Genomic DNA, 24,742 nt, shown 5'->3' on the forward strand with positions numbered 1-24,742 from the left:
AAAGGTCAGAGTCTGTAATTGACTTTTGTTACATGCTGAATGGATGCATGTCAAACTTGGTACAAGTATGTAGGTATAATGAGGTAAAATAAATGGATTAGATTATGTGGTCAAAGGTCCCGTTCAGTTTAAAAAAAGTTGTTGCTGCACTAACTTGTGAACCAGTGATGGGATTTTGACCAAACTTGTTATTAGTACTGTTGTGAAAAATCAACCAGATCCACAACTCGTCCCATAGATAGGTTTAATTTCAATTAGATCGTAACATCATCCTGTAAAATACACCATGCAACATATATGTCAGGATCAAGGCATCATATGAGAAAGATTGGATATATCAGTCAATGCAAGCAAGCCTAGAATATAGGTGGGTACGTACCATTCAATTCTACATGTCATTGTATAAAGTCGCAGGAGTGGCCTCGAGTCGCGGACGTCCCGAGGTTTTATAGACACCGCCCAGTGGTTTAAGTGAGCGTCACACCTGGGTTCAACTTACATTTTCACCACATTCTCCCCGCCGTTAGAACTATGCTGCCACTAGGCAGGAAGCGAGCGCGCGTCAGCATTAATAGGTAGAGGAAGTCATCATATCATTATTAGGGTGTCAAAGAAATATCCCTATTGATTCTTGTCTTTGCGCCATTGTGTTATGTTTCACACACTGTCAAAGCGTCTTTAGGGCTTCCTGGAAAGCGCTATACGAAACAAATCCATTATCAGTAGTACAGGTCAGTCGGTCCATCCGTAGAGGTCAGTGTGGCGAATTACCCTGCCAGCACGGGTTCGGAAACTACCAGGTACGTCGCCCCCAAATCCGGAGTCCCCTGCTTCGGAGTAGCCGCTGGAGGCAGGTGTCGGAGGGGCACCTCATTGCCCTCACCGCTTCAGGCAGGGGTGTATCAGGCGAAGGGAGGGACGGCAGATGTTCTCTAGGCGCACTCATAGCCTGGTTAGCAAACATGTCCGATACTGGCAGACGATGAGCCTGTGGGTCACAATAGGCTAGTCTCACAGGCCTATGTGCTGGATAAGGTGTACCTTTGCGATATGCAACTCATTACATAAGGTGTACCTTGTCGAAGAGCGAATGTCCATTCGTCGCAATGCAACGCATTTCAGGCAGATGTGGAAGATGTGTAAACCAGTAAGCCATGTCTATTCGTCGCAAGGCAACACATTACAGGAAGATGTGTCGATGTGGAAGATGTGTAAATCAGTAAGCCTCTTTACAGTAAGCTGTAACAGTAAGTAAGATTACATGACAGGAGGCCACTACAGTAAGTCCATTACAGTAAGTCTGTACCTGCCTTGGCTCCCAAGGGTACATGGTCGATCCACATTAGATCCATGTCATGGAATTGCCGAGGGAGAGAACCGACGAGAGCCATAACGAGAGTTACGCGATACCCCGGAGTCCCCCTGTTTTGAAATCACGAGACTCGAGCGCTCTCTGACGGCAGCGCGTACGGATTACAAGCTCCGGCATATAGTTTCAAGCAAAACGTTTGCCACGAGTGCCCTCCGTAGGCTGCCCGAACGACCGGCATGGCAGTTACGACGACGCACAAAACGACCGAAATGCGCCTTCCCAGCGAAGCGCGCAGAATCTCCTGCAGCCATTCCTGCAGCACAGCGCGCAGAGGATCGGTGAAGATCGGCTATACCGGCTACCGTCCCGGAGAGAAAACGTCGAGATCGAGAAATGGAAAACGTCCCGGATGGATCGACATCCAAGAGAATGGCCCGGATGGATGGATCGACATCCAAGAGGATGGCCCGGATAACAGCTGCGCATCGCGCACCGAAGTCGAGCAACCTTCACAGTCTGGGTCAGAGGGAACGCAATCAGGCAGCGGCCGGGCGAGGCGTCTCGCAGTCTCGAAATGTGTGGAGGCGAGCCAGGAGACCTGTCCTAGAAGCAACAAGCCCAGATTCAAGGGCGATCCGGCGGGCCGGTGCCCACGTGGCTTGCTCAGGAGACGAGGGAGTCGGGCGCAACGCTCAATGTCACCGTGTCATGGGGTCACCGTGCACCCCCAATTGTCCTAGAAGCAACAAGCCCAGAGTCAAGGGCGATCCGGCGGGCCGGTGCCCACGTGGCTTGCTCAGGAGACGAGGGAGTCGGGCGCAACGCTCAATGTCACCGTGTCATGGGGTCACCGTGCACCCCCAAATGCCCCATGCCTTATCGATTAACGGCATAAGTCCGCGATGTTGGCTAGTCGCCCTCGAAGGCCGCCACGTTATGACACGCACTTTCGGGCAGGGGCGGTCAGATTGAGTATTTCGATGCTATCGATATCTGCTATCTGTAGAGGTACCCAGGTAGACGAACTCTGATGACGCAAGCGCGGGAAACAGTTAAATCGGGATCGATCGGGCGCGGTGCTGTAAAGCAAACGCGTGATTTAGTCGATGATGTCATCAATTGGTTCGGGCGCGTGCGGGCGGGTTTGACGGCGAGTTCCAGCTGAGCGGTATCCCCAGACGGAGTAAGGTAGCACTCTGAAATCTAAAGTCTCGCGTCCTTTGGGCAGCAGCAATCGAGCGGGCTCGAGATCGGTGTACGGAATACGAACCCGGCCGACGAGCGAAAAGTATTATCGAGGGCGCACCGCGTACGAGGGAAACCGAAAGTCGAGCTCGGCCCGTTGAATCAGTGTGGCTTCGCCGAGTCGAGAGGGCGAGCACGCCGAGTCGAGAGGGCGAGCACGCCGAGTCGAGAGGGCGAGCATGCTTGGCAGCGATTGACTGCACGACCTGAAGTAGCGTCTCGTTTGTTTAGCTGTCGGGTTAGAGGATCGAATACATACCACGCCCTGAAGTAGCGTCTCGTTTGTTAGCTTTTGGGTCAAAGGATCGAATACATATCACGCCCTGAAGTAGCGTCTCGTGTGTTTAGCTTTCGGGTCAAAGGATCGAATACATATCACGCCCTGAAGTAGCGTCTCGTTTGTTAGCTTTCGGGTCAAAGGATCGAATACATATCATGCCCTGAAGTAGCGTCTCGTGTGTTTAGCTTTCGGGTCAAAGGATCGAATACATATCACGCCCTGAAGTAGCGTCTCGTTTGTTTAGCTTTCGGGCCGTGTTTTGTCCGGAGTTTTAGACATAGTTAGTCATATAGAATACACATGGTATACGATACATGCCGGCATGCCGATACATGCCATGCCGATACATGCCATGCCGATACGATAGTCATATAGAATACACATGGTATACGATCATCTATCATAAGCATAAGCCCGAGTGTCGTGAAAGGCTATGAAGGTCCCGCCCGACGTCCATAGAAACTCATCCGTGCTGCGACGAGTCCTCGCATGGTGCCAAGCGAGCCTCCATTGAGGCGATTCCGGGCAGCGGAGTTCGCCGGCCTCGTTGAGTAGCCACATGCAGGTGGGATTTCGACGAGCCGCGATCAGAATCGCCGGCCTCGTAGAGTGGTGCCCGTGAAGGGCGCAGTGCGCGATTTGCGCGTAGGAGGTGATTCCGGGCAGCGGAGTTCGCCGGCCTCGTTGAGTAGCCACATGTAGGTGGGATTTCGACGAGCCGCGATCAGAATCGCCGGCCTCGCAGAGTGGTGCCCACGAAGGGCGCAGTGCGCGATTTGCGCGTAGGAGGTGATTCCACCGTGCAGCGATTGATCGGGTTGTGCCCGCGATGGGGCAGCGCGCGATTCGCGCGTAGGTGGGATTTTGACGAGCCGCGATCAGAATCGCCGGCCTCGCAGAGTGGTGCCCGCGAAGGGCGCAGTGCCCGAGCAGCCGGAGTGAGCCGGCCGTGTGAGGCACGGCGTGATTCCGATGAGCAGTGCGCGATTCGCGCGGAGGAGAAGCGAGTGGTCAGGGTGAGCCGGCCGTGTGAGGCACGGCGTGATTCCGACGAGCAGTGCGCGATTCGCGTGGAGGAGGTGGTTCCACCGAGAAGCGAGTGGTCAGGGTGAGCCGGCCGTGTGAGGCACGGCGTGATTCCGATGAGCAGTGCGCGATTCGCGTGGAGGAGGTGGTTCCACCGAGAAGCGAGTGGTCAGGGTGAGCCGGCCGTGTGAGGCACGGCGTGATCCCGACGAGCAGTGCGCGATCCGCGCGGAGGAGGCGATTCCACCGAGCAGCGAGTGGTCGGAGTGTGCCGGCCCCCGCGGAGGAGGCGATTCCACCGAGTAGCGAGTGGTCGGAGTGTGCCGGCCGTGTGGAGGCATGGCCGACATGGGAGTCGTGATCACTCGCGTGGGAATCTCATCTCGGGCCGAGGCACGCAAATCTAGGATGATTCTCTCGGACGGAGCCGTTAGCGTTTCGAGCAACCGAGGCTAGACTCGTACCTGCGGCGCCAAGCGGGTCCGTCGTTCCGACGGGGTTGCGGCCCAGGACATTTCCCAGTGGCCTCCGTCAGCAGGCGCCTTGCCGGAGTCCGTCATGCCTGCTCCGGCGTTCGGGCCTCAGGAGAGCAGTTTGCGTTTTGACGACGCGGTCCCGCAAAAGGCTTGCGAGGTCCCCATCGCATCCGGTCCTTTTGAGGCAGACCGGCGACGAGAGTAGTCGGAGCTCCGTTGCTGGAGCTAGCTCGACGGGTCCTCCGCCGGTCATTCTTCTCCGAGGTGGGCCTCGCAGGAGCGCAGAGAATGTCGGGAACGCTCGTCTGTGATCTGCGTTCATCCGGCCATCGCAAGACTCGTGTCCCGCCATTTCCGAAGATCATAATTGAAATTAAGTGTCGTGAAAAATCAAGCAGATCCACAACTCATCCCATAGATAGGTTTAATTTCAATTAGATCGTAACATCATCCTGTAAAATACACCATGCAACATATATTTCAGGATCAAGGCATCATATGAGAAAGATTGGATATATCAGTCAATGCAAGCAAGCCTAGAATATAAGTGGGTACGTACCATTCAATTCTACATGTCATTGTATAAAGTCGCAGGAGTGGCCTCGAGTCGCGGACGTCCCAAGGTTTTATAGACACCGCCCAGTGGTTTAAGTGAGCGTCACACCTGGGTTCAACTTACATTTTCACCACAAGTACTGTATACCGTCATGTGAAAAAGTAAGTACACCCCATGTAAAGTTTTGACATTTTCAACATATTTCAACATACAGCTATTTGATCTTCATTTCAACAATATTGATAGATAAAGGTGATATAATATAACAAATATCATGAAACATTTACATTTTGTAGTCCATTGTATAATTTAAATAAACATAAATGCAAATTTCGCATGTGGAAAAAGTAAGTACACCCTTGGCTCTTATAGGTGGTATTGCCCCCTTTGGCAGAAACAACCTCAAGTAGGCATTGCTTATAACTGCCTACCAGTCTCTGACATCGACTGGGAGAAATTTTTGCCCACTCCTCCATGCAGAATTCTTTCAGCTGTGCGATGTTTGAGGGGTTTCTTGCATGCTCCGCTCGTTTCAAATCCCCCCCACAACATCTCAATGGGATTTAGATCCAGGCTTTGACTTGGCCATTCCAGAACCCTTCATTTCTTTCTTTTCAGCCATTCCTTGGTGGATTTACTGGTATGTTCAGGGTCATTGTCATGTTACAAGGTCCACCTTCGGTTGAGCTTCAACTTTCCGACAGATGGCCTCACATTATCCTCAAGCACCCTCTGGTACAATGAAGAATTCATAGTGGATGCTATGATGGTGAGCTGCCCAGGCCCTGATGCAGCAAAGCTGCCCCAAACCATAATATTTCCACCACCATGCTTTACAGTTGGTATCAGGTTATTGTGGTCAAATGCTGTCTTTGGTTTTCGCCAAACATGTCTTCTGTTACTGTGGCCAAATAGCTCTACCTTTGACTCATCTGTCCAGAGCACATTGTTCCAGAAGTGCTGGTCTTTGCCTAGGTGTTCATTGGCAAACTTTAGTCTTGCCCTGATGTTCTTTCTGGACAGCATAGGTTTCCTCCTGGCACACCTCCCATGTAGATCAAATTTGTGCAGCCTCTTTCTAATGGTAGGCTCGTGCACTTTGACATCAACAGTGGCAAGAGCTACCTGTAGGTCCCGTCATGACATTCTGGGGTTCTTAGAGACCTCTTTCAGCATCTTGCGGTCTGCTCTCGGGCTGAACTTGCTGGGGCGGCCTGGCCTGAACAAGTTGGCAGTTGTTTGGAATCTTCTCCACTTGTAGATGATCTTCCGGACAGTCGAATGATTGATTTCAAATTGTTTGGAGATCTTTTTAAATCCCGTTCCAGACTCGTAGGCATCTATAACTTCTTTCTGAAGGCCTCAGAGAGCTCTTTTGATCTCGGCATGGTGACGCCGCACATTTTTTTCTTTTTTTTTTTTGTATGCTGAATCGAGGCTCGTGAAAGAGCTAACATTTACTTCACAAACAAATCAACCAGACAAACAAAATATATAAAAAGAGGGAGTGGAAAAACAAGATGGGGAGAGAAGGGGAAGCACACAAACACAACATTTGAGAGCAGGGAGATGTGTGGAAGGGAGAGGGCTTGGGGGGCGGAGGCGTGGGAAGGGGGGGGGGGGGGGGAGGAGAAGTATAAAACACAAGGACACCAAGGACTTCCAGGACAGAAGTTGGTATTTCAAAAAAGTGGAATTGGGGTGAAATTAGCGGGGGTAGAAAAGATCAAGGTTTTGGATGGGGGAAGATAAGAGATGGTGGTGAACAGCTGTTTTAAAGACCTGGAGGGTGGAGTGGGATTGAAGAGAGTGAGGGAGTTTGTTCCAGAGGCGGGAGAAAAGAGGAATGAAGGAGTGAAGGTGAGCAGAGAGTCTTGATTTTGGCAGTTTGACCATAAGAGGGTTGCAGGCAGATCTTGTGCGACCTGTAGGAATATTTTCGGGACAGAGCCCAGAGAGAGCTGGGGGGGCAAGGCCAGAGAGGAGTCGGTAGAAGACGGAAAGACCACCAACCTGCCTGCGGTGAGTGAGTGAGAGGCCCTTGGAGTTAGCTTCATCGCGGGAGATTCCAATGATTCTGAATGCTTTGGTTTCAACAGCGTGAAGATGAGCTGAGGTTTCAACAACAACAACAACTTCAACAACAAAGAGCAAACCAAACGAAATGTCTGAGGTTTAAATAAGACAGGTTCCTCCAAGATCCTCTCTAACGATGTTCTAATCATTTGCACCTGAGCTGGTGCACCTGATTCTAATTTTAGGTATTTGAAGTAGTGATAAATGTAGGGGTGTACTTACTTTTTCCACATGCAAAATTTGCATTTATGTTTATTTAAATTATACAATGGACTGCAAAATGTAAATGTTTCATGATATTTGTTATATTATATCACCTTTATCTATCAATATTGTTGAAATGAAGATCAAATAGCTGTATGTTGAAAAACTCAAAACTTTACATGGCGTGTACTTACTTTTTCACGTGACTGTATATTATGATGCAAAGATGAACTGATTCGATTTTGGCTTCAAGAGGTGAAAGGTCATGTCAGGTAGAAATGTGATACTTGAGAACAGCTGAAATGATTTTAATCAAATTGGTACAAGTATGTATAATGATGTAATAATGTGGGCAGAGGTACATTGGGTGACGTCGAAGAGTGCCTGCCGGGTCTAGTTTTGTGCAAATGGTATATGTATGCCGTGAGTGACAAAACACAACCAAGTGGATGTGCCATATGTTGTGCATGCCAATAGGAATTAAAATGGCAATTGATGTATAGTTAAAGCAAATTTACAAAATAAAATCTTCCTCTGTACTTATTGGTACAGCTTACCACTCAGTGTGGCTCCGGTGTCGCATTGTGCTGAGGGGGTCCTTGAACTCTGGTGTGAATTTAGCCATCATAACCGCAATGTTGTAACCGCTTGACCATTCTTGCGAGAGTTTTTAGACCACTTAGGTAGTAGTGCTTTTTAGGTAGTAGCTTAGGTAGTAGTTACGTGTATTGTGCTGTTTCAAACACACTCTCACAGACTCTTAACTGTGTACTTCTCATTCTGCATATTCAGATTCTGAAGAATGTTTGGAATATTTAGGAGAAATTGCTGATCTTTCAAGAGAAACTTAAGGAGCTGAAATCGGAATGATTTTTGTCAAGTTAATTCTCTGCACTTCCAAATTCCTTCAAGGCTTGCTCGCACTGTGGGATTGTAACGGAATGACTTGTGGTCACGTGACACAATCCCGACTTTCGGACCCAGGCAACAAAGTATCGATTACTTCTCCCCTAAATTTGAGTTTGCATCTGAATACATTTAAGAAGTGAACAAAGTGCTGGTCGAGTCAAACAATTCAGAAATGATTGTGAATGCTGTAAAATGGAGTAAAGACAAATACTTGAAAAGATAGATTTTCCAAAGACTATCTTTATTCTATTTTCGGACAGCAGAATGGTTGTCCTCATTCGGACAATTGACCAAGCCCTTGTGGTGTACACTTGATATGTTTTGAACCTGTTTTAAAAACAGCATAATATAACAGAGGGAGAATGCTGATCCTGCAAAGTTGAAGCGTATTGGAGCAAAGGTCTGTTGCTCTCACATTGGCCTACAGGTAGTCTGTTGCCTTCCTGTGTTTTACTACCTCTTGTCTAGTCTAGCTTCGTCTACTCTCTCAGCCCAGACTCTCCCCAGAAACTCTATAATGCATGTGTCCTTACAGTAACACCCTCTTGGTTAAACCCCCAAAATCCAGCCTTACTGCCATACCTCAACTTTTGTTCTTCTGTATGCGAAGCTTCCTGATGTTCTATTCAATCTCCCTGAGGCTGCACTCTCCCCCTTTACGCAGGGATTCAAGCACGTGTTGTACTACATAACTACAATGTCATGTTATCCACCATCCTTCCCCATAATTTATATATTTTTACCCTCATTGACCCTACCTGACCTCTCGCTCATCGGTTGCCGTTTCCTCCCCTTTACTCTGTCATCTTTTCTTGTTTGTTCATGATCTCTCTTGTGTCCAACTGTTGCCCCGATGCCGCACTGTCAATTCATACACTGTCACCTTGCTCTTCTATGAGCCTCGACCTTGTAAAAAAAAAAAAATACAAGTTTTTTTGTGAATGCAGTTTGATTGGCAGAGAATTTCCTCCTCAACAGCAGTTTACTTTTGAAAATCCTAAATTACGAAGAACTTTGTCGTATTTGTATTCATCTCATTATCAACAAGATTGACCGCACTATGGTTATGCTCTGGAGGCATATCCCCAAAAGTGGCCTAGAAAAGGTGGTAGGGGTACACTCATGTTACAAGCTGGCAACAATGTTTTTCTGAAAGCCCAGACCTCTAGGAACCCAAAAAGTCTTGTTGCCAGCTTGGGAAATGGTTTGGACCAGATTTGTGGCCATTTTTCAAAATGGCCGCCTACATTTTTGGTGTTTTCTAATATTTGAGCTCTAGAACTTATATCTGGCTGTCTTAAAGGTCTCTAGGGTTATGACCTTATAACATATAGTCATACAACAATCCTCACCCAAATTGGGGTGCATGGCATATGTATAAGTGGTTTTATTGAAGCAAAAAGGCAAAAATATGCCTGAAAAACGCCTTCATTTTGATTTTTCCAAATCACTAAATTGCATACTGTGAAGTTGTTCTTTGGTCAATTTCTTTCAAAATAGTTTTAAAATTTGCCCAGATCCCTCCTCTTCATTAGCAAATCTTCAGGAATATACCCAAGTTCTCAGAAAATATGTTTTATGCATGATCAGCTACCCCTACCCCCTAAATCACAAAACGTGCCAATTTTCAATATTTCCAGATTCCAACCAATATCATTGTTGTATGACTTTTTCTCATCATGATAGGTCCAAATTAACTTACTCTATGTGATTAGGTGTTAATAAAAATTGAATTTCACACTTTAGTGAAAATCCAAGATGGCTGCCAAATGGCCATAGAATATTTGGTGGCGCGAGACCATAAGACTGCAATTTCATTCAGAGGCACTTCTAAAATGTTCCATTTATACTAAATATATGAGGCACTACTATTCTATAGGTCACATGTATGTGAAAGAGTCTTGATGAGTTGAAGATGTATTATTTTAGAGGGGGACTTTATGTAAAATTTATGTTTTATAACATTTGAATTTCAGGAAAGTAGTGTGGATTTGGAAGTGCCTTGTTTGCGGAGTATATTAGTTCCAACATAGCTGACAAACAAGGCACTTACATAAATGAAGACATAGAAGATTGTAAAATATAAGCTATATTATTTAATGTAAAACAAAAATAAACATACATAACTTGTATACATAATGCAAACATTATTATGTTACACTGATCCAAACAATACAAACGTCAATGCAATGCTTGCACCTTTAAACTAAACAAATATTTGGCACTGAATTAACAGTCATACCCAACAAGCTAATCTGGCTATTCATACATAAGTGACAGAATGTGGGATACAGTCATATCATAGACTAGTAATACATTGGTGGAACAGAGCTGAAGCAAGACTAGTTACATTACGTCAAATACAGCCAGCATAGTAACAATATGACATTATGGAATATACTCAAGTTTCCATGCATGTCGTCTAATCACTATCAGAGTCATTGAGGGGGTTCCTGCATAAGTCTGCACATTTGCATGCCAATGTGCACCGCAATCCATTTTTCCTACAGTTGCACCTGCCAGTTAGACATGGACGGGCCTTTGAGGTACATGCACACGTCGCAATTTTGACACATTCTGCTGTGCGCCCTTCCTTGATCATGAGACGGGGCATCAGCTGGTTGTCCTCAAGGTACCAGCCGGATGTTGTTGGATTGGGGATTCCTGGATTTGGCACATTGGCATGAATCGCTGTCCAGATGGTGTCAAACTCATGTGCAGGCTCATTGATTAATCGGCATAGGCCCTACTGTAGTCTTTGCTGGATTCACATCAGACACACGCTGGTTAAATGCTGTCCAGCCTGGAACATGCTGGTCCTCGGTGTGAGATTGACGTGCAAGGAGCCATGACACATCTATGGCCAGAGCCTCAGAGATAACCTGGGCATCCGATTCCATATACCAATCAGCTTTCACAGCTACTGGAAATGTTGCTTCGGGTTTCTGGGTGCCCATGCCTGAAGGTTGAATCTCATTGAAATGCTCTGGCACAGTTACAGATCTGCTACTGCTTGACTTGACATCAGGTGCAATGGTCTTTTCGCCAGGTATGCTTCTTCGAAAGGCAGCAAGACTTACTCTGAAAGTGAGGCATGAAAGGAGCCTTGACCGTCAAGGGTCTCCTCTATGATGTCAATGTTATCATTAGCATATCTGATGTATCCTTGGTAGGTAGCTTGTGCAAAATTCAGGGGTATTATTGTGTTGTTTTGCTCAACATATCTGGCCAAGACAGAGTTTGCAAGGGCAGTGTCAGCTCTTCTTACAGTTTCATAACTAACACCATGTCCTGCAGCATGCATTAGTTGCACCAAGTCCTTGGACCTTGTTGCTTGGTGAACAGTGAGAGCTAGCCCTAGTTGCTTTGGTGTCTGCTTTCTGCCACCAGATGCCAAACATACTATGTCCTGTGCTATGCTCAAAATCCTTTTGCTTTCTCCATCATCATCACCTTCGGAGGTCCCTTCAGAATCTTCAAATATGCTGTCACAATCACACAGCAGGCGTAGGAAAATGTAAAGGCTTTCAGGAACCACCTTCTGTGCACTTTCAGTATTGATGTCTCCAATATCTGAGTGTCCTGGCATTGTCTTGACTAGGGCATGCCCGTACTATATCTATATCTAAAATTATATCCCCCCCTCTATTTACATGAAATGGTTTGGTGCATGAAATGTTTTGGTTCATTCGCAACGCCAAAGCGAACGGCGAACGCTTTACATGAAATGGTTTGGTGCATGAAATGTTTTGGTCCATTCGCAACGCCAAAGCGAACGGCGAACGGCTTGCGAGTACAGTGACAATCCCCCCGGGGTTTTAATTAGTTTTAAAACATAGTTTAACGCCAACATAGCGCCAACATAGTTTGCAAACGTGAAATAAATGAATACGCTCTCAAATGTGCCATCCGAGGCAGAGTGTGTCCGCCACGTTCGGCACACGCGATAGTTCGCTGCTCTCTGATTGGTTGAATCGTTTTTTGGACATAGCTCGGTAAGTAATTGTCCGATTAATATGAAACCTTGAAAAGGCACATCCTCGGGTCCCCAGCAATATACCTGGCAAGTTAAAAGTATATCGGACCCGTGGTTGTCGAGAAACAGCGGTCACAGACAAACAAACAAACGTACAAACGTACAAACGTACAAACAAACACACAGAGATTACTGGAATTATAGATAGATGTCATTTCTCATTTTGACTGCCACTCTGTAAAGCCAACTCAAGAGTTCCTTGTCCTTTGTTTCGGCTGAGAAAGATGGAATGTGCTGGGAGGTTTCATCAGAATCTTGTATCTCACTTTGTTCTAGCTCATCTGCCATCTCTGCTAAGTTCTGAACAACAATACCTGTTTGAATTAGTGGGAAGACTAGAAGTGAATCCTGTTGATTCATGGACTGTACAAAATCTGCCCTATCTCCTAATACCCTTTTGACTTTGTTCTTGAATGCTTTGTAACTCTGTCGGTCACATTGCTCCACACAGACACTGAAGTCTCTTCTCATCATGTAACAGTATTGGTGCCAGATGGTTTTCATGGTATAGATGTCTCCTCCAGACAGCCCAGCATCCACCTCCTCGATCATTTTGTTGAAACAAACATCTGGTGGATATTCTGGGCCTTCTTCTACCACAGTTGACTCAGACTTCCTCCTGAAGGTTACATAACAAGGAAGGTGGTACTTCCCTTCAGCAGCTATTAGGTCACTTATTCCTGCCAACCGGCATCTCATAATCTTGTTCTTTTGAGCATCATTTAGTATTCTGTCTGAGGTCTCTAAAGTGGCTACATTCCTCAATTGCTTTCCTGCCTTATCCTCCTGACAGAAAATACATTTGTCCCAGGACACTGAAGCAACTGATGCTCTAGAAGAGGGGCGAATGCATGTAGATGGTTGGTCACACGAGTCCTTTGCTTCCTTTTCATGCCGATTTTTCAGTCTCTCAATATGGTTGGCATGTGTAAACTTTGAATAACAGCCCCTGTGCCATACTATGTGTTCTTTTTCATCATCAAGGTCAATACTCAGTATTCTGTCAAGTGTTGAGATGTACTCATGGTCATGGTATTTCTGTCTCGTAATCACACAGTCTTTAAAGCGTTCGAGACCAACATCTGTGGGCTTGGTTGTCTTTTCATTTTTTCTGTTGCCTTGGCAAATGAAGCATGTGCTCCAGTCGATGTCCAGTGCAACTGATTCTCTCTTCCGTCTCCCGCCTATCACAGCTACAGGTTCCATCTTCATTCATATCTGGAAAGAGACAAAGACTATGTCTACCACAACACTGAAAGCTATTTACAGCACATGCAACAAGCAATATGTTATAGTACATTGTTAACACAACAATTATGTTAAAATGATGATTCGGGCAGGACCTGAGAAAGGATACAAAGGAAAGCATCATTATTGCAATATATTATGTCTCAAAAATGTGTTGGTATCAAATGGTAGACTGCATTACCTTAACTTAACGTCATAATGTGAAATATTATATTTTATTGGCCATTTGGCAGCCATCTTGGATTTTCACTAAAGTGTGAAATTCAATTTTTATTAACACCTAATCACATAGAGTAAGTTAATTTGGACCTATCATGATGAGAAAAAGTCATACAACAATGATATTGGTTGGAATCTGGAAATATTGAAAATTGGCACGTTTTGTGATTTAGGGGGTAGGGGTAGCTGATCATGCATAAAACATATTTTCTGAGAACTTGGGTATATTCCTGAAGATTTGCTAATGAAGAGGAGGGATCTGGGCAAATTTTAAAACTATTTTGAAAGAAATTGACCAAAGAACAACTTCACAGTATGCAATTTAGTGATTTGGAAAAATCAAAATGAAGGCGTTTTTCAGGCATATTTTTGCCTTTTTGCTTCAATAAAACCACTTATAGATATGCCATGCACCCCAATTTGGGTGAGGATTGTTGTATGACTATATGTTATAAGGTCATAACCCTAGAGACCTTTAAGACAGCCAGATATAAGTTCTAGAGCTCAAATATTAGAAAACACCAAAAATGTAGGCGGCCATTTTGAAAAATGGCCACAAATCTGGTCCAAACCATTTCCCAAGCTGGCAACAAGACTTTTTGGGTTCCTAGAGGTCTGGGCTTTCAGAAAAACATTGTTGCCAGCTTGTAACATGAGTGTACCCCTACTGTCACATTTCCTGGAAGTGCCTCCAGACTATTACAACCTGTGACAAAATCTGTTACGGGCTGATTGGGAAATGCGCGATTAAAAAATTAACTCGACACCTCTCATCCATGTCACCCTCCACCACGATTATATTAGAACAGCTGATTCGTCACGGTCACGGATTGCTAACCCCAATATAGGGCCGTTGAAAAATTACTTAACACTTTTTTTTAGGTAGGTGTGTACAAAGTGTGCTAACGCACTTAAACCTTACTAGTATTTTTTTTTTTTTTGACGTGATTATATTTTTCTGTTCCTCGTCGTCACACTCAACCCAAACAAAGCCTATAGAAATCTGACGCAACAAACCCGGGCAGTGTATAATCAGATGAGGCCTACAAGCTTGATGTCTTAGGTCCACCAAAAAAAAACAAGATGGTGGCCATATTATTTTATGTGGGTAGGATCTGCCAGCTGTCTGAACAGTGGGTGCACATTTCAAAGCCGACCTGTTTTAAACTTTCCGGTGAAACTGTTTTAAACTTGCAGGTGTTTTAAACTTTAAACTTGCCGGTTGTTCCTAACAAGAGCAACAACAACCATGCAGAGCCCTTGCAGACCTGCGACATGTATCAGGTAAAATGTGTTTAAAAGATGAGGAATCTTGTCAGAATGACTAGTTGATGAAAGAGAAGCTTGCTATATTGCCTCAAAATAAACGTGCAATCCTTGTTTGTATGAATATTTTTAAAGAAGCATGTTTCAGTTTTGGGCATTGATCTCCAGGGAGAACGAGACGCGCCCAAGGAAACGATCTCGTTCTCTGGTGCTGATTCCCTCGCCAGTAACGTGGCACTTGATTGCGACCTTTCGTCCTTGCGTCACGTTCCACAGGTGCACTGCCAGACTCGGGCGTATGTATCCTTCCTGAAAAGGGACACGGCAAGGGTAGCACTGTGTACCAATGCTTTTGCAATGCCAAAACCAATGTTTTTTATTTGCTAATTTGGAGCACCAAGATGTTTGGTCACAATCCATCAATTTCTTATCTAGTTCTAAAATATCAGTGCTTTACAAAGAAGGAAGAGGTAAGAAAAGTGTACAGTTTAGATAATAATGGATGGAATCAACAGAATTTGATCAAGGTATGCCAACCACTGTGGGAAGTAAGAAAGCTGACGTTTTGGATTTATACAGTTGCGGTTTTAGAACCCTCACTTGTGTAAATACTTGTAAATAATTCTCATCGTTAAAAGGTCAAAGGTAGCACCCATAGTTAGGCCACAGCAACACGTAGGTCACCTTAGAAATCCCAGTTATTTCATTATTATGTGTTTCAGATAAGGCCGTGTTCCCAATAGTTGAATCTGCGTTGCATCAATTAAATAAGAATAGGTCCCAATCGATTCCGGCCATTTTGCCAACCTCTCTCTCCCAATTCTGTTACGCGCCTTGGTTAGCGTTCGCTCAGGCGCCGCCATTAACCACGCGGTCAAGCTCGAGGAAGAAGGTGGCGGAGCGCCAAGGACGAGGTGTGGCCCTGTCAACCAGCCATCAAAGGCGGAGCTGGTAAGCCCTTACCAGCCAACCAGGGCTGAGGTGAGCTCGCTGGCGGGCATGGTTTCCAAGCGCGCGGATTGATCTGAAAGCGCGTTATATAAGCGCGAGCGCTTGCCGGTTGAAGCCAAACAGTTCAATCTTGGTTTCATCAGACCACAGAATTTTGTTTCTTACAGTCAGAGTCCTTTCGGTGCTTTTTTGCAAACTCCAAGCGGGCTTTCATGTGTCTTTCACTGAGGAGAGGCTTCCGTCTTGCCACTCTGCCATAAAGCCCAGATCGGTGGAGTGTTGCAGTGATGGTTGTCCTTCTGGAAGTTTCTCCCATCTCCACACAGGATCTCTGGAGCTCATCCAGAGTGACCATCGGGTTCTTGGTCACCTCTCTTACCAAGGCCCTTCTCCCCCGATTGCTCAGTTTGGCCGGGCGGCCAGCTCTAGGAAGAGCCCTGGTTATTCCAAATGTCTTCCATTTAAGAATTATGGAGGCCACTGTGCTCTTGGGAACCTTCAATGGAGCAGAAATTTTTTATAGGCTTGCCCAGATCTGTGCCTCGACACAATCTTGTCTCTGAGCTCTGCAGGCAGTTCCTTCGACCTCATGGCTTGGTTTTTGCTCTGATATGCATTGTCAGCTGTGACACCTTATATAGACAGGTGAGTGCCTTTCCAAATCATGTCCAATCAATTGAATTTACCACAGGTGGATTCCAATCAAGGTGTAGAAACATCTCAAAGATGATCAAGCGAAATGGGAGGCACCTGAGCCAAATTTCAAGGGTCATAGCAAAGGGTATGAATACTGTCGCGTGGACCCTTCCAGTTAATAGCAGGGACCGTGGAAGACCAGAACGGCTTTAATGGAGGCGACGACCAAACACGGATTCGGCTATAAAACGCGGGAGGAAGAAGGAAAGTGGAAGCTGCGGTAAAAGCGCATACCTGTGGAAGGCGAACAAACTCAAACGCACAAGATTTGCAGGGAAATTAATGAACGCGACACCGAATTAAAATGTACAAAAATGAAGATTTATTCACGGACCCGATAACAAGGAACGCGACGGAAATCAAATAAAGGGCCTAAATTGGGATCCCACACACCGACTTCAGAAACGAACAAGAGAAAATGAAGGAATAAAAGGAAACGTCATGTACTTGTAAATGTGGGGTGTGGTGCAGCCTTATCCCGTCTGTCGTCTTGTATTGTCTGCCATCCAAACACGGCTCCGTACGGGCCCACTCGCGCGCCACCGGGCCTCGCTCCAAGCTCCAGTCGATCGCACACCACGAGGTCCCTCGCTCCAAAAGCATCGCTCCAAGCACCACGCAGATGGCGAGCCAAGACTACCAGGACCTCTCAAGACCAAGAGGAAAAACGCAGAGAGCACAAGACAGCCAGGGAGGGACGTGCGCAAGAGAGTTTGAGCTGCCAGAGGAAGCTGCGCAAGTCAGAAAAGAGATGTGCAAGACCGCACTGCTGAAATGCAACAGGGAAAATGTCGTTCGGCGCGCCCTGATATAACCTCCCCGGTGACGTCAATCTTGGCGCGCCACCCAATCAGCGCCTTCCACCGAACCTCCTAGCGCCTTCCCTCCAATCACAGGCACCTGTGGCGTGGTCACGCGATGTTGCTCGGCAAGTTCGTGATGCGACCGGCGGCAGCCATCATCGGCAGTGTCCTGGCCTGGTTTCCTGTCCATTTTCTTCCAAAGTCATTGGCAGGGAAGGGAATTTAATTAATGTGTGCACTACAGGGCCTGTCTAAGTGTCTATATGAGTATGCATTGCCATAAGGGACAAAGGTTTGATTACCAGGTGTGACACACAGGGGTTTATTCTTAATCCCTACACTATCTAACACTCGAATGTCCTGGTATGTTCACAAGCAGACATCTTACCCAACAAACCAGACTAACAGAACTTATTACAAGGTAGATTCCCTATTGCGACAGTCGAAGCATGTTATCTATTCAGATCTACCTGGCTCTAGATATTGCTCTACCCTACCGACATAACAATACTTATGTGAATGTGATATTTCAGTTTTTTGTTTTTAATAAATTTGCAAAACTTTCTAAAATTATGTTTTCTCTTTGTCATTATGGGGTATTGAGTGTAGATTGATGAGGGGAAAAAATGAATTTAAACGATTTCAGCATGAGGCTGCAACATAACAAAAAGTGAAGGGGTCTGAATACTTTCTGAATGCACTGTATATATAGCTTTTGGTCGGATCACTTGGTGAAGGATCGCTTGTAAAATAAAAATATATTTTATCCGGATCTTCACCAAAATTGAACGAATTCATCATTGTCACACCACACCCAACTTGTCCACGGAGTTTTGTCTGAATACGACCATAACATTTTGAGATATCCTGCTCACAGACAGCGGTGAAAACGTAACCGCCATCCACCTTTGGTGGTGGAGGTAAATATAGGATTTGTGAAAGATTGGAAAACTGTAAATGAGAAGTGCGCAAATTTTCAGAGGTCCATAGATTAGTATATCTGAAGAATGCTCAATCACTAAAATTCTTCATCCAAACTACTGAGAGCTCGTTATTCGACCGCAAGGGGTGTAAGATGCGATTCGGTCAGAAATGGAAGGAGCAACCCATTTGTGTTTGCCTGAAGGTTATCAGCAATATTTTATAATATATCCTTTGGTGTAATGGGAGACGGTGAACTGTTTTGACAGTGACAGTTCATGTAGGGAAAAATATATATATCTTCAAAAATTTTAGGTCTTTTGCGGCCATTGAATGTTTCTTCAAGATGGGGATTGCTATGGCTGGTTTAAGTGAGGATGAAACTAGACTACACAGAGCAATTGATTGTTTTCACTTTAAGTGGAGAGAGGACAAAAAGTGGGGAAATTACCAAGGATGATGGAACCGCATTCGTTATCGAAGCTGTTTTCTTTGAGTTACTGATATAAGTCAACTACCCGAAGGGGACTATAGGTTAGCTCTCAGTCTGTCCGTCCGTCCCACCTGTGGTTTTCTGCACTTTGTTCCCATACTCTTAAACATATTCAACTGAAAGTTGGTACATGGCTCCCTCTTGTTACTATAACAATCTGCTCCATTGTGTCTGGTGTTTGTCTGTTGATGGGTGTGGCTTCCCCTGTTCAGGGAGTGGCTGCACCCATTCTGGAAGAGGCTTCAAAAACAAATCTCCACCATTTTATTCGAGCCGCATAGCTCTGAGGTCACTTTTATTAGGCTCGTGCTTTCTGACTCTCACAGTTTTATCTAAACTCTAATTCGATATCTGATTTCAATTTTCATAGTCGCTAGGATGGTTTTAGACTGGGGAAGAAAATTCGACGAAAGTTACCGTTTAAAGAACCAAATGCATTTTAAATGAAATGAAGGTCTGTCTGAGTCCCTCCAGAGTCCCTCACAGCTTTATCTCGACTCTAATTTACCATCTGATTTCATTTTTCATCGTCCAAGATTATTTTTTCTCTGTTTCAGCAAAAGTTGAGAAAATCGGTAAAATGTATTCTAATAGCCGTTTTGAATGTGTCTGTTCGGATGCGATATGAAGATGGAGAAAGGAGAGAGGGAAGTGGGTATGGAGAGGAGGGAGGGTAGGCTTGCCCACGAGAGAATTAGTTATTTATATCATTATTACTTAGTAAAAGTACAGCGACTGAAAACTGAAGTTAGGGATCGAACTGTAGTCTCATTATATTTTTTCATAGTTCCTGGGTGTATATAAAGTTTACTTAAGGCGAGTTAACTCTGTTCCAACTATGTAATGAAACAATACTTCAAATAACTTTGTACGGTACATAATAAATTGCATATCTGGACTAACTACGGAATACAATATTTATCAATACCGTTTGGTTTTAAGCAATTTTTTATTTGTAAAGTTAAGTGCATTCGATGCTTTCAAGTTTACAAATGAACAGAAGTAAGTCAGTCAAGGCAGGTTCTCCCCACTCGCTTCTCTCAAGTCAAGGTCGAAGCATCACTCCACCCCCTCTCCCATTCATCCATCCCTTCTCTCTCTACCCTCCCTCCTCTCCCCCTTTCCCCTGTGCGTGATGCGCAGAGAGTGGAATATTTGACGTCTTGAAGCCACATTTTACATTATGTGTAATTACACATTGCAAACTGTAATTCCCATGGGCATGGACATGCATTCACATGTTTAAAAATAAACATATATATATATATATATATATATATATATATATTGTTGCAATTTTTAGAACCTTCACTTTGTCAATTTAGTAGTAAATTTCCTTATAAATAACCCCTGTGTACATTACCCCTTAATTGGCTGTTAAATGAAATAATCGCACCTTAGATAGTCCATCGCACCACGTAGCGAACCATAGGATCTCTCCATAGTTATATCCTTATTATGTGTGTCAGGTAAGGCTATGTTTCCACTAGTTGACCTTATGTTGCATCAATCAAATAAGATAGATCCCCTGCAATATCCCCATGACCTCCTAAAAGTGCCAATGAAGCAGCGTTCGCTGCCCCCTTTGGGTTGGCTCGTTTAATTGCCCCAAGCCGCCATTGCCCATGTGCTCCATCTCGGAGAAGAAGGGCATGACCCTCACTTCGTCATCAAAGGTGGAGCCAGAGAGCCCTCGTCATCTAAGGAGGAGTCAGTCAGCCCCGATCGACCAACCAGGAGTGAGTGGGCATGGCTTGAGAGGGCGTGGAGAGAAACATCGAGCAGGTTCGCGAGGGTTCCAAGGGCGGGGTTATAAAACCCGTTGCAAAAAGCCCCCACCGCAGATGAGTGAGGGAGCACGAATCGAGAGTTCTGTGGAGGGAGGCGCATGAGCAAGGAACACAAGTGGGGAGGATTGTTCATTGATTTCCTTGGCGCGAACGTCCTGCGGCGAAAGAGAATCGGCACGCCCTGCTCGCGATACCAACCGGCACTGACGGCAACTGCCGGAACCAACCTCCAAAAGAACAAGTGCGTGCACGCGAACCCCGACGTCATGCCGCGATCCTCGGCCCTCCCTGTCGCCCGTTCTGTGGACCACCTGGACCTTCTCATCCCTCCATTCGTTCCTGCCTGCAATTCCCTATTCGTGTGAGTCTGTTTGTGTTGTCATGTGGTAATAAGTTAAGCCTGTATAAGCTTGCACTGTCTTCTTTAAATTACCTTTATTCTTCCTCTTCTTTAGTCTTGTATAGTAGTGAATAAATCCCTGTTATTTCTTACCCGTTTGGTTTATTTCTCGTCCGATCGCTTTAGTGATTTCCCGATCGAGTTCCTGTGGCGCAATTTCGGCCAACGCTTATAATCGGGTTTAGTCATTGTTAAACGGCTCTCGCCACAGTTAGCTTCACTCGGCGCAATCCATCAATTACACTGCGGCACGGGCGGGAGTATTTCCTTGCGTGCCGGGAGGCGCTGGTACTTAGGTCATAGGACGGATAGGCGTAATACCCTATTCAGCGCTGACCGGGCATGACGTCATACCCCCAGGATCGGCGACGGCCAGTATAAGGACAAGGGGTTAACCCCCGTTGGTAAGGGGAGCGCCCTCGTCCGGATTCCGTAACAATATATATATATTGCAGGCATATATATGTGTGTGTATATATATATATATATATATATATATATATATATATATATATATATATATATATATATATATATATATATATATATATATATATATATATAAAGCAGTAAAGTATGTTTGTTTGTTTGTCCTCTTATAACTCGAGAACTACTCATCGCAGAGCAAAACCAAAGGCATATTCGGAATCAGTACGTCTCAGAGCAACTACAGCACACCTTTTTTTTTTTCTGCATACAAGATCGAGGCTCGTGAAAGAGCGAACATTAATCACACAGAAAGACAAACAGACACATACAACAAATAACATCGGGAGCGGTAGACAAGATGGGGAGAGAGGGGGAAGGACACAAACAAAACATTTGAGAGCAGGGACCGAGAGACATGGAGACATCGAGAGATCTGTGGGAGGGAGAGGGCTTTGGGGTGGAGGCATGTGAAGGGGGGTGGGGGGTGGGAGAGGTATAAACATATGGACACTGCCAGGACTTCCAGGAAGGAAGTTGGAATTTCAAACAAGGTGGATCTGGGGTGAATTAGTGGGGGTAGAAAAGATCAAGGTTTTGGATGGGGGAAGATAAGAGATGGTGGTGAACAGCTGTTTTAAAGACCTGGAGGGAGGAGTGGGATTGAAGGGAGTGTGGGAGTTTGTTCCAGAGGCGGGAGAAAAGAGGAATGAAAGAGTGAAGGTGAGCAGAGAGCCGAGATTTCGGCAGTTTAACCATCAGAGGGTTGCTGGCAGATCTTGTGCGACCTGTAGGAATACTTTGGGGACAGAGCACAGAGAGAGCTGGGGGAGCAAGGCCGGAGAGGAGTCGGTAGAAGACAGAAAGACCACCTACCTGCCTGCGGTGAGTGAGTGAAAGGCCCTCAGAGATAGCTTCATCGTGGGAGATTCCAATGATTTTGGAAGCTTTGGATTCAACAGCGTGAAGCCGAGCAAGGTGTGAGGTAGGAGCACCAGCCCATAGGGGAGAACAGTATTCCATTGAGCTGCGGATGAAAGCCTTGTATGTGGTGAGGAGCTCAGGTGTGCCGAGGAAGGACTTCGCACGACGGAGGATGACCAGTCGGCGACTGGCTTTGGAGGCCAGCTTGGAAATGTGGTTTTCCCAAGAAAGATCATGGCAGATAGTGAGACCCAAAAGCTTGAGCGACAGAACTTCTTGGAGAGGATTGTTGAGAAAGTAGATGGGAGGGTTGTCCAGTCGATCTTTTCGGAGAGACATAGTAAGAGAGTGAGATTTGTCAGGATTGAAAGACATGTTCCACTTGTTTGACCAGTCTGTGATTTTGTCCAGGTCTTCAGAGAGTGAGGAGGCTGCAGACTGCCGATCTGAGGGAAGAGGAATGGAGCAGCAGAGAGTGGAGTCATCAGCAAAGAGATAGAGAGGATTTTCCAGAGAGTTGGAGAGATCATTGATAAAGACCAGAAAAAGCACAGGGCCCAGAACACTGCCTTGGGGAACTCCAGCCTGAACAGGAAGGGCAGATGAGAGAAATCCATTCAGGGCCACACGTTGACTACGACCAGAGAAGAAGTCCGCAAGCCATGCATGGAGATTTCCATGGATACCACAGGAGGAGAGTTTGGTGAGCAGAGCTGGGTGCCAGACCGTATCGAAGGCACGTGATATATCAAGGGAGACAGCTCTGATTTCCTGTTTGCCATTGAGGACCTCCATCCATTGTTGAGACAGCAGAAGCAGCATGTCCAGAGTAGAGTGACCTGGTCTGAAACCAAATTGATGATCAGAGATCAAGCCATTGGAGAAGAGGAAAGATTTCATATCCGAAGCAATGATGGATTCCATGACTTTGCTGATAATTGGGAGCAGGCTGATTGGTCTGTAGTTGCAAGGATCTGTTTTTGCACCTTTTTTGTGTAAAGCGGTAATGTTAGCTGATTTCCAGGATGCTGGCAGATGACCTTGAGCAAAAGATAGGGTGAAAAGAACAGAGAGAGGGTGAGACAGAGCGGCAGAGCAGGATTTTAGGACCCGTGGGCTGATGCCGTCTGGTCCAGTTGCAGAATCCGAGAGAGAAGGATACAGAGTCCAGGAGCAGTTGGGTTCGACTGGGAAACCTTAAAAATTTTTAAAACTTCACGTTTTAAAATTATGACGTCATCAGCGTATTTCGGAACGTTAATTTTTAAACTTCATATTCGGAATCAGTACGTCCCAGAGAAACTTCGTAACGTTAATTTTTCAACTTCATCCGATTGACATGGGACCAACGGCATGTGACAGAGAGTGAAACATTTATCTGACGACAATGACTTCCAACTTCCGGGTTCGGAATGCGGGACCAATGCCATTTGACAGGGAATAAAAAATAAATGCGACATTCAATTGACGACAATGACTTCCGACTTGACTCCCCCCTCCCCCTCCCCTCCCCTTCTCCCCTCCCCCTCCCCCTCCCCCTCCCCCCCGCTGCCCTCCCCTTCCCCCTCCCCTCCCCACTCCCCCCTCCCTCCCCTCCACCCATCCCCCCTCCCCTCCCCCCCTCCCATCTCTCCCCCTCCCCATCCCCCCCTCTTCTCCCCTCTCCCCCTCCCCCTCCCCCTCTTCTCCCCTCCCCTCCTCCCTCCCCCCCCGTTCCCCTCCCCTCCCCCCCTCCCCTCTCCCCCCCCACCCGGCAATGCCGGGTACTTCTGCTCGTATATATATAAAGCAGTAAAGTATGTTTGTTTGTTTGTTTGTCCTCTTATAACTTGAGAACTACTCATCGCAGAGCAAAACCAAAGGCATATTCGGAATCAGTACGTCTCAGAGCAACTACAGCACACCTTAAAAATTTAAAAAACTTCGCGTTTTAAAATTATGACGTCATCAGCGTATTTCGGAACGTTAATTTTTTAACTTCATATTCGGAATCAGTACGTCCCAGAGAAACTTCGTAACGTTAATTTTTCAACTTCATCCGATTGACATGGGACCAACGGCATGTGACAGAGAGTGAAACATTTATTTGACGACAATGACTTACGACTTCCGGGTTCGGAATGCGGGACCAATGCCATTTGACAGGGAAAAAAAAATTAATGCGACATTCAATTGACGACAATGACTTCCGACTTGACTCCCCCCCTCCCCCCTCCCCCCTCCCCCTCCCCCTTCCCCCATCCCTACCCTCCCCCCCTCCCTCCCATCCCTCCCCCTCCCCATCCCCCCCCCTCTTCTCCCCCTCTCCCCCTCCCCCTCTTCTCCCCTCCCCCTCCCCCCCTCTCCCCCCCCCCCCCCCCCTCTCCCCTCCCCCCCCCTTCTCCCCTCCCCCCTCTTCTCCCCTCCCCCCTCCCCCCCGTTCCCCTCCCCCCCCTCCCCTCCCCCTGCCCGGCAATGCCGGGTACTTCTGCTAGTATATATATAT

General features: G+C 46.1%; 1 protein-coding gene and 1 long non-coding RNA gene across 3 annotated transcripts in view; both read right to left on the reverse strand.

Moving 5' to 3' along the window:
- Nucleotides 1-227: 227 nt before the first annotated feature.
- On the reverse strand, nucleotides 228-554 carry LOC144893558 (uncharacterized). The gene is made up of 2 exons (XR_013624464.1): nucleotides 380-554; nucleotides 228-272 (listed from the first exon to the last, which is right to left on the reverse strand). It is a non-coding gene; the product is annotated as an uncharacterized LOC144893558 (long non-coding RNA).
- Nucleotides 555-8,306: 7,752 nt separating this feature from the next.
- The window catches only part of LOC137434781 (sodium/potassium-transporting ATPase subunit beta-3-like), an 84,753-nt gene continuing 68,317 nt past the window's right edge, over nucleotides 8,307-24,742 (reverse strand). For both annotated transcript variants that reach the window (XM_078784425.1, XM_078784426.1), the window contains 2 exons: nucleotides 14,291-15,162; nucleotides 8,307-9,155 (listed from right to left, as the gene is read on the reverse strand). In XM_078784425.1, the coding sequence (XP_078640551.1) occupies nucleotides 14,998-15,162 (165 nt within the window). In that variant the 3' untranslated portion in view covers nucleotides 8,307-9,155; nucleotides 14,291-14,997. The remainder of the gene's footprint in view (nucleotides 9,156-14,290; nucleotides 15,163-24,742) is intronic.

The sequence above is a fragment of the Myxine glutinosa genome, chromosome 9 (genome assembly GCF_964187855.1).
Source record: "Myxine glutinosa chromosome 9, kmMyxGlut1.1, whole genome shotgun sequence".
NCBI lineage: Eukaryota > Metazoa > Chordata > Myxini > Myxiniformes > Myxinidae > Myxine > Myxine glutinosa.